We start from the raw sequence: 9,430 nt of genomic DNA, 5'->3' as shown, positions 1-9,430 counted from the left end.
GCCTCTTTTTATAGGCCAAAATTAGAAACTATTGATTTGATTACTAATTAATAAATGGGTGACCAACTCTTGACTTGGTGACAATCCTTATCTTTTCTTGTCTGCGCAAAATATCATTGATAACATCAAAATTGGAATTATTTGAAAACATGAAATTGTAGAAAATTATCTCAACTTTCTTATGTAAAAAATTAAGGTTATTTGGACGTTTAGAACTCCAGATATGGGCCAAACACTGAACAGTGCTCGGGTTGGAGGACAAATTCGGACTTATTTATTGTTGCTCTAATTTGAACTTGAAACTAGCCTTTTTAAATCTTGGGCTCCATATGAAAGTTGTAGGTCTCTATCTTACCTTTCCATCTATATAAAATAGACCTAAATCGAAGATCTACATCTCCAGATATGACCTAATTACCAAACAGTGTTCCGGCTTGGACTGTACCAATATCTCTTTTCTAAGTTTGGCCATCTCTTTGTCTTTTCAATTTTAGTTCTTAAATTCATCAATCAATCCTTTCATTTATGTGACAGACCTGCATTTAAAATGAACATTTACCATAAATTAAAGGTATCTTATCTTATTAGATATGTTATTATAAAATATACTTTAGTTAATGAGTTATTGATACTTTAAGTGCAAAATGATGATATAAAACCTTGATAAAAATATACTTTTAAGTACTAATTAGAAGCAATGATAACAAATGAACCATAAAAAAAATTATTTTGCAACAAATGACAAAAAAAATACGCCACTAATATCACACCTGCAAGGAGAATTAAAAAAAAAACCGTTCAAGACTCATTGTCATTCAATCGTGGATATCTCCTACCACAAAAAAAGTTTGTTGAGGCATATCAAACCTCATTACAAAAGGGTTGTACAACGATATCAAAAGGAACTGCATAGACTACTAGAGTAACGACTCAAAAAAACAAATCAAACAAAACACAATGAAGTAATCATCCATTTATATTCAGTCAATCAATTCTATTTAATCCAAGAATTAAATTTATTTTTAAAAAATAAATCTAACAAAGATAACTCAATCAAATAAAAAAAAAGCAAATGATGTATAAAGCTGTAAAAAAAAAGGATCCAAATCTTCAATTAAATAAACACAAAAGAATGAAATTAAAAAAAAATTGTTTAAAAAAATGATAAAACAAAACCAAAGTAATCCCGGGTAAAATTTTTAAAGTTGGGTCAAGTTTTCAAACTTGTAACCCATGAAATTATAGATATGGGCTTAGCTAAGAAGTTAAAATCCAAATGAATTTAATCTTAAATGATGAAATCGAGTAAAAAAAATCAATTAAAAGTATAAAGATAAAATATAATAGGAAAAAGAAAGATGGAGGGTGAAACCATAAAAAAAAATAATCAAATTTTAAACTTATTTTAGATTACATAAATAACAACTAAAAGAATGAGTATGAAATTTGACAAAGAATTTTTTTTTGAATGAGGATAAAATTGAAATAAAATTCTAATTTTATAAATAATTTATAAAAAACCAATAAAAGAATATGGACTAAATCGAAAGAAAAGATAAGCTGAAGTGATGATTTAAAAGTTAAAAGGTTGAGCATAAACACTAAAGAAGAGAGAGGAAAATAATAGCTGTTGACGCTAAACTAAAGTTCTTTTCAATGCATGAGTTATTTTGTTATAAAAAAAATATTGAGACTAATCAGACATCATTTGAAAATAATATTTCTTTCTAGTAGAGTCATTTGTACACATCATCCAAAGACGATAGAGTAGTTAACATGTGCTCAACACAAGTCAATTAATTTATTATTTATTTACTTTATATTTACTAATTATCAATCTGTCCCTATCCTAATCTAATAATAACAAAAAAAAAAAACCAACAACATAATGAGTTTTTTATTATGTTTATCTAAAAAAATCCCTTTTAGGTAAAGGTTTCTTCACTAGAAAAGTAAATTGATAATTTTACTATTCACTTTTACATGAAAATACAAAAAAAATCCTTTATGGCAACCTAACAATTCCTCACTGTTAAAAGTATTGATGTCATTTTATTATATAAATAAAAAGAAACATACTTGTTTTGTTTGTGATTAGTTCTAAAATACCAAAATAATTATATTGCAAAGACACATTTACCCTTTAACATTAGCCTATGAGGTTTTTTTGAAGGGCAAGATAGTAAAACATTATTTATGTTCACAATACAATATGTATAGATAAACAACATTTTTACCATCCTTTCCAAAAAAAATTAATGTTTTTAAATACTAAAGATATTTTCAATAAGAATCGATCATCTTTTCAAGAGAAAATAGTTAATTTCATATTATTATCTCATATTTTAACAAAACAAAATCTAAAGGAAATAAATTTGTTTTACATCTAATATATTTTTGGGTTTGTGATGAAATGCTTTTTGTTTGAAAATGTATTATATTTTTGGGTTTGTGATGAAATGCTTTTTATTTGAAAATGTATTAATTTTTTTATTTTTTTTATTTTTGGTATTAATATATTAATATCATAAAAATACTAAAAAAATATTAATTTGAAGTACTCGAACATAATTTCAATTAAAAAACAAAATATACCTAATTTTAAAACATAAAAAATAAAATAATTTGTGAACGGTTAAAAAAATCAAAGAAAAAAAATTTGTGAACTAAAATAGAATAATTTGACAAATCTAATCAAATAATCAAGATTGATTTGTTCATGATCTCTTTCATTCAATGATTTCTTTATTTAAGTCAACACAATTCCATGTATGATGGTTGCATTATCGATCAAACCCTCTTTGTATTAATAAAATTTGCATAAATCAAGAAATTGTGTCATACTTTCATTATTTCTTGCCATTTCCACCCACAACCCCAAGATACCCTCAACAAATTCAAAAATCCCTCAAACAATAACTCATAATGAACCAAATATACCCCCACAATCTAAGCCCAATCTGGTCACCGTGTTCCTCAAAACACCAAAAACGATCCCTCGCATTGCTGCTCCACCGCCTGCTTTAACCTTCCCTAGACAAATAACAAACACTAAAACAACAAAACGCCTGCCCTCTCTATCTATCTCTGTCGCTCTGTCATTGGTCTTTTGCTTTTCCTCATCTGTTACTCTGTTTTCTTTCTCTGCTGTTCTCTCCCCTATTCTTCGAAGCAAAAGTAACGCTAAAGTTTTGATTTTTGACCCGCAAAACAGCAAAGAAACAACCCCATATAAGATTACACAGTCGCCGGAAATGTTGCTTCCGGTGCATTTTCCGGCATAAGAATCAAAATGCAAGAGACCCTTTTAGCTACACTATCAGAAAACCCCAAAACCAAAGCCAAAAACAAAGACGTTTCCTTGCTAGTCACCTCGCCGTGCCATATTGTCTCGACGAGAACCCGATCCCAGCCGAACTCGCGGCGCGTGACGCCAACTCGCGACTCGATTACCACCACCATTACCGCTAGTGTCGACACCAGCTGTGCCTTGGTGGAGAAGGTGCTGCCCAATGGGGATATTTATACCGGGGGGTTGGTAGATGGTGTTCCACATGGGAAAGGGAAGTATTTGTGGAGTGATGGGTGTATGTATGAAGGAGAGTGGAAGAAAGGGAAGGCTAATGGAGGGGGGAAGTTTTCTTGGCCAACAGGAGCTTCTTATGAAGGCCATTTTAAGTTGGGGAAAATGGATGGTTTTGGTACTTTTATTGGTGTAGATGGTGAAGCTTATAGTGGAAATTGGGTGAGTGATAAAAAGCATGGGTTTGGTGAGAAAAGGTATGCTAACGGGGATGTTTATCAAGGTTTATGGAAGTTTAATTTGCAAGATGGAGATGGGAAGTATAGCTGGAGTAATGGGAATGAGTATATTGGTGAGTGGAAAAACGGGGTGATTTTTGGGAAAGGGGTGTTGGTTTGGGATAATGGGAATAGATATGAAGGTTATTGGGAAAATGGGGTGCCGAAAGGGAAAGGGATGCTTACATTTGGTAGTGGGAATGCGAATGGGAATGGGAGGGTTTGTGGCGGCGGAGAGGATCTTAAAAGAGTGGCCTTGGATCCGGTAGGAGGGGGAGGGAGGAAGAGATCATCAGTGGATGGTAACTTTCCGCGGATATGTATTTGGGAGTTGGATGGAGAGGCTGGTGATATTACTTGTGATATTGTTGATAATGTTGAGGCTTCAATGTTTTACAGAGATGGTAGTGATGATAATGGAGGTGGATGTGAGGGTAATGTGCAGCAGCAGCAGCCAGGAAGAAGTCCTTGTAGTTCTGTTGATTGTGAGGTTAATAAGAAACAAGGACAAACGATTTCAAAAGGGCATAAGAATTATGATTTAATGCTTAATCTTCAACTGGGTGTCAGGTAATTTGTGAGCTGGCTAATGTGGTTTTTTTTTTTTTTTTTTCTTTTAATGAGTTTGGATTTTATAATGTGTGTGTTTTTTAGGCATTCTGTGGGCAAGCATGCGTCAATAACAAGGGAATTAAGACAGGGTGATTTTGATCCCAAAGAGAAGTTCTGGACAAGGTTTCCACCTGAAGGATCGAAGTCTACACCTCCGCATCAGTCTGTGGATTTCAGATGGAAGGATTACTGTCCCATGGTATTCAGGTATTGTTTTTAGGACGTTTTAAGTTTTGCTGATATTTGGAATTTGTAATGTTTTATTACTTCACTTTCAAATTTTCTTTTGAATAGCCAAGAAAGGAGATATTAAATCTGTCTCTGATTTCCTATGTTATGGTGGTGGTTGGTTTGTTTGGTATTTAGACATTTGAGGGAATTGTTTGCAATAGATCCAGCGGACTACATGCTAGCTATTTGTGGAAGTGATACACTTAGGGAATTTTCCTCCCCTGGGAAGAGTGGAAGCTTCTTTTATCTAACTCAAGATGACCGTTTCATGATCAAAACCGTTAAGAAATCTGAAGTCAAGGTTAGTCTCAAATTCTTCATTCATTATGTTACAGAAAAGAAAATGCATGAAAAGTGATTATTACTCGAGCAGTATTAAGTGGGATGAGTGTTTAGGTTCTGTACACAAATTAAAGTTTGTAGACACTTATTTTTAACATGCATTTTTATCCTGTGAATAGATTTTCACCACCTTTTATGAACCTTATTCAGGTTCTCATTAAGATGCTTCCAAGTTATTACCAACATGTTTGCCAGTACAAGAACTCATTGGTAACAAAGTTCTTTGGTGTACATTGTGTTAAACCAATGGGAGGTCAAAAGGTATAATTGGGATAGTGGATTATTTCATTCAGATCATTTCCAAAAATGCTTCAAAATGCTTACCTTCAATCTGATTGTTACTCACATTTCAATGTAATTCCAGACCCGTTTTGTTGTAATGGGCAATCTGTTTTGTTCTGAGTACCGCATCCATAAACGCTTTGACCTGAAAGGTTCTTCTCATGGACGTACAACTGACAAGCCAGAGGGTGAAATTGATGAGACAACCACACTTAAGGACCTTGATCTAAACTTTGTATTTCGCCTGGAACGGTCATGGTTTAATGAACTCATCAGGTAGATTCCACAGCATTGCAGTTTTTTTTTTTTTTTTCAAGTTTCGTGTCCTTTTTCTTGTTCTCCGTGGGGCATTAATCCTGCCAAGTTAAAATATGTTTGTCTTCTTTCTTTCTCAGACAAATTTATAGGGACTGTGAATTCTTGGAAGCGGAGAGAATTATGGATTACAGTCTTCTAATTGGTCTTCATTTTCGTGATGATTACTCAAGTGATGAGATGATGTCACTAAATGACAAGCATTTTGGTAAATTTCTTGTATCCTGTGATTCGGCTACCTTGCAAATTTACAACACAACCTTGAGCTAATTTGGTTTTGTGGTCCTATATCAGAAAAAAGAAATTCACACAATGAGGAAACATCGATGCGTGGTTATCATTTGCTGCCCGATATGGACTGGGTCATAGAAGGCAGGTACGTATTTTCTTTTTCAGAATTCATGTTTTTTTTCCTCCTAATTGTTAGTGCTTTGCTTTGTTTCTGCTTTATCTTTTCCAAATCTATTTTCCTTATATTACTTTTTAGGATTTGTATTTATTGTCATCAACTAAAGACAATTTTATATCCTCTCTTTCTTGGTTGCATAGATTAAACATCTTCCATGCTATCTCTTTTATGGGAATGTGTGCATGTGAAGTGGTGACAAAGAACTGTGGTGAAAGATATGAATGATCAAAATATATGATTATTGCAAAAATTATGCATAGAGATGTTAAACAACATGATACATTATCTATTTGAAAACTGAATCGTTTTCCTGTTGTTGTGTGCTGGCTACATTATACAAATCAGATAACCCTTTTTTTTTAAAATTTGGTTTTTGTTGCCATAAAAAGTCTAAATGTTGGGACCCTTCAAGTGCTATGGCATCTTCTTTTCTACTAGGTATGTGTCACATGTTTTAACTTTAGTTGTTTATGGACCCCAGAGTTTGGTTTTGAAAAGCAACGAAGAATGCTTGTCTTAAAATATCAACATATCATTTGTATATAGCCAAGAAAATAAAAGATACAGTGCACAAAAAGTGAAACTATAATTTGTGATTGAGCTTTTCTTTTTCCGTAGTGAAACATTTTCCTTTTCCCACGTAGGAGCCCTGTATTTGATGATTTGTTCCTTTGAATTCATTCCTGTTTGTTGGAATGACTCAAAGCGACTTAAGCTAATGGCGAAATTGGGGGTAGTTTGTGGACAGCATGTATTAGTGGGGTCTTCTTTCTTTCTTTCTTAGATAGAAAACAATTTTTGTCTGGTCCTATTCCAATCCATTTTAGAAAATCAAAGATAAATCATGAATGTGATTGACAACTGAAGCGTTAATCTCCATGTATGCCTCAATGATACTTGTATCTATCCCACAAATTTTTTGCCAATAATTTATTGGACTAATAATGACTTCGAAACCGTAGCTGCAAAACAATGCTATTTTGTCTGCCTGGAAGCTTGAAAATTAATGATGAAAAGTGCCTTCAAAACATAAAATTTCAGTGGTGAATGAGTGATAATCGTCCTCATTATCACTTTTTGTTCTTTATTAGTTTGATTATTTGAATTTTGGTGATTGCGTGTTGGATTGCATTGCATTGCATGTACTAATTTGAAATCTGTTCCAGGGGGCCATTTATCCGACTAGGGGCAAACATGCCTGCAAGAGCAGAGCGTCTGTCGAGGAATACTGAATTGGATCAGTGCACAGGGAGTGGAAGCAACAATTCAACACCTTCACAGAATGGTACCGAGATCTTTGATGTAGTTCTCTACTTTGGTATCATTGACATCCTCCAAGATTATGATATCAGCAAAAAGCTAGAACATGCATACAAGTCCTTGCAAGTGGATCCCACGTCTATCTCAGCTGTTGATCCCAAGTTATACTCGAAAAGATTCCGAGATTTCATACATAGAATTTTCATAGAGGACAAGTGATGAAGGGAAAGAAAGGAAAGGAAAATTATACAGAATTTAACACTCAGAAATTAAACTCCCAGCGACATACCGGAAGAGCTCTTGCCGGATTTTTGAGTGATGCATATGTAAAGAAAGGCTTATTGATTGCTGATGCATTGGATGCGTTGAGGTGTTTAACGTTTGAGGCTAAATTTTTTAGATTAGCCATGGTGTTTAAGTGTCAACTACGGACAAGATGTCAAGAGATTAGGTGAGCTTGTATAAATCTGAAGAGTGAAGGCAGGTAACTACAGCAGTTTGTTTTCTTGAGTTGTGAGCAGCCCTGGAATGTGCTTATCAGCAAGCACAGCATAGAAAGTAGAGAAATGGTTCTGGCAAAATTGGGGAGGGATTGGAAAAATAAATGTACAGTCAAAAGTTAGTGGGGGTAAATAGTATCTTCTCTGTAAAGAGAGAGAGAGAGAGAGACATTATGGGAGTGGGAGTGAACAAAATTCTTTTTGATGGCATCTATTTAAAATTTTGAAGAAGATTGTTTGCCCTAGTGAGCAAGACAAAAAAAAAAGAGCAAAATATTCAAGCCCCCCTGCCTTTTCTCTCCTCTCTCCTATTGATTCAAAATCAGGTGGGGTGTTTGCTTTTTGCATTGAACAAGCCATTAAAAGAAGAGAAAGGCAACGAGAAAGATGTGGGTGTTTCCTTTGGCTCATGTCGATCTGTCTCTATATTGGAAGTTTGAAAAGCACAAAGAAGACAATAATACACTTCACACTTATATCTTTTTGCATTCTTTTGAACAATACCAAGAAGGCTCAACAGTACAGTAAAGCAATAGGATGTTGATGGGTGGTCGTGGCATTTGCTTCTCACTCATGGGCCATGCCAAAAACAGTGCCATATGCCGCCTAACAAATGATGGATTGTATAGTTGCCTACTGAGGCATATAATTCATTCAATGTGACCCCAAATGTGATTTGCCATTGTCATTTACACTCCAAGATGCTAGTAAAGAGCCCCAGTAAGAAAATCATTAAAATTGAGAGTTCAATTTGCTAAAGGAGAAATCTTATTACAAAAGCTTGAGTGAGTAGTTAGAGTAATAAAAGATATTCAAGAAAGGATGAACACTAATAAATTGCTACCATTAACATATCCTCTACTATTAAAGAAGAGGACAACAAGCTCAAAGCTCAAATCAAGATGATAGTTTAACTGATAAGGAAACAACAACAACACAATGCATGAATGCATCCCAATGAAAATCTCCTTTTAAAGAATGTACAAGAACATATTATAGTCTTGATACTTTGTATAATGTGAGGATAAATGTAGCTAGCATATTCTTAGGGAAATTAATCAATGTATTCCATGTATAAGTACAATCATATCATGATGCAAATTGCTCACAATTGTAGGCATCAAAATTACAATGGTAGTGCACATATATGAGATGCATAATTCTAGCTTTTTTTCTTGGTACCAAAGCCTATGTGAACACTTAGCAACCATAAAGAAAACAACAAAATCACTTTCCCATAATGATTTCATTATCTTTTAATGTTAACAACTTTATTACTCTCAAATTTAACTAAACAAACTATCTCTAATAGCAAAAACAAGCCTTATCTCTTGTAGAAATCTAGAAAATAATTGACCATCTATCCAATGAAGAGCATATTCCAATGCAATACACCACATAAGATTAATGCTTATGACTAAAATCTTGTAAGAGGATTTAAATAATAAGCTTTGTAAAGAAAAAAAAGGAAAATGATCACATTATCTTGGACATCTTACCCTTATTGAAACAAATTGGTCTGTTTTCATGACACGACTAAAAGATTGATATTTTCTCCCAAGTGCAGGAGTGTCGAAGTAATAAATAACCCGGCAAGACCGGAGTCGAACCACAGGAAGGTTAATTGTACAAATTATAAATAACAATAATACAACAACAATAATAATAACAACAACAA

General features: G+C 33.6%; 1 protein-coding gene across 6 annotated transcripts; it reads left to right on the top strand.

The window, feature by feature from the left end:
* Positions 1-2,874: 2,874 nt before the first annotated feature.
* LOC105115945 (phosphatidylinositol 4-phosphate 5-kinase 1-like) lies at positions 2,875-8,232 on the top strand. 6 transcript variants are annotated; one of them, XM_011013034.1, is made up of 9 exons: positions 2,876-4,371; positions 4,456-4,620; positions 4,780-4,945; positions 5,137-5,247; positions 5,351-5,544; positions 5,664-5,791; positions 5,878-5,959; positions 6,611-6,677; positions 7,206-8,232. In XM_011013034.1, the coding sequence occupies exons 1-9, from the start codon at positions 3,293-3,295 to the stop codon at positions 7,296-7,298; spliced, it is 2,085 nt and encodes a 694-aa protein (XP_011011336.1). In that variant the 5' UTR covers positions 2,876-3,292; the 3' UTR covers positions 7,299-8,232. The 6 variants fall into 6 exon arrangements, with proteins under 6 accessions (XP_011011340.1, XP_011011336.1, XP_011011337.1 ...); XM_011013037.1 differs by having other exon boundaries at positions 2,877-4,371; positions 6,637-6,677; positions 7,206-7,289; XM_011013038.1 differs by lacking the exon at positions 7,206-8,232 and having other exon boundaries at positions 2,875-4,371; positions 5,901-5,959; positions 6,637-6,683.
* Positions 8,233-9,430: the final 1,198 nt, after the last annotated feature.

Source organism: Populus euphratica, unplaced genomic scaffold (genome assembly GCF_000495115.2).
Source record: "Populus euphratica unplaced genomic scaffold, PopEup_1.0 scaffold821.1, whole genome shotgun sequence".
NCBI lineage: Eukaryota > Viridiplantae > Streptophyta > Magnoliopsida > Malpighiales > Salicaceae > Populus > Populus euphratica.
The sequence above is the reverse complement of the archived record's forward strand: the minus strand, read 5'-3'. Positions and strand labels throughout refer to the sequence as shown.

Excerpts from the sequence above, each read along its gene's own strand:
- LOC105115945 (XM_011013033.1), top strand. The coding sequence starts at position 3,293 with ATGCAAGAGACCCTTTTAGCTACACTATCAGAAAACCCCAAAACCAAA. Across the intron at positions 5,545-5,663 it reads TGGTTTAATGAACTCATCAG|ACAAATTTATAGGGACTGTG; the intron begins GTAGATTCCACA and ends TTTCTTTCTCAG. Across the intron at positions 5,792-5,877 it reads ACTAAATGACAAGCATTTTG|AAAAAAGAAATTCACACAAT; the intron begins GTAAATTTCTTG and ends GTCCTATATCAG.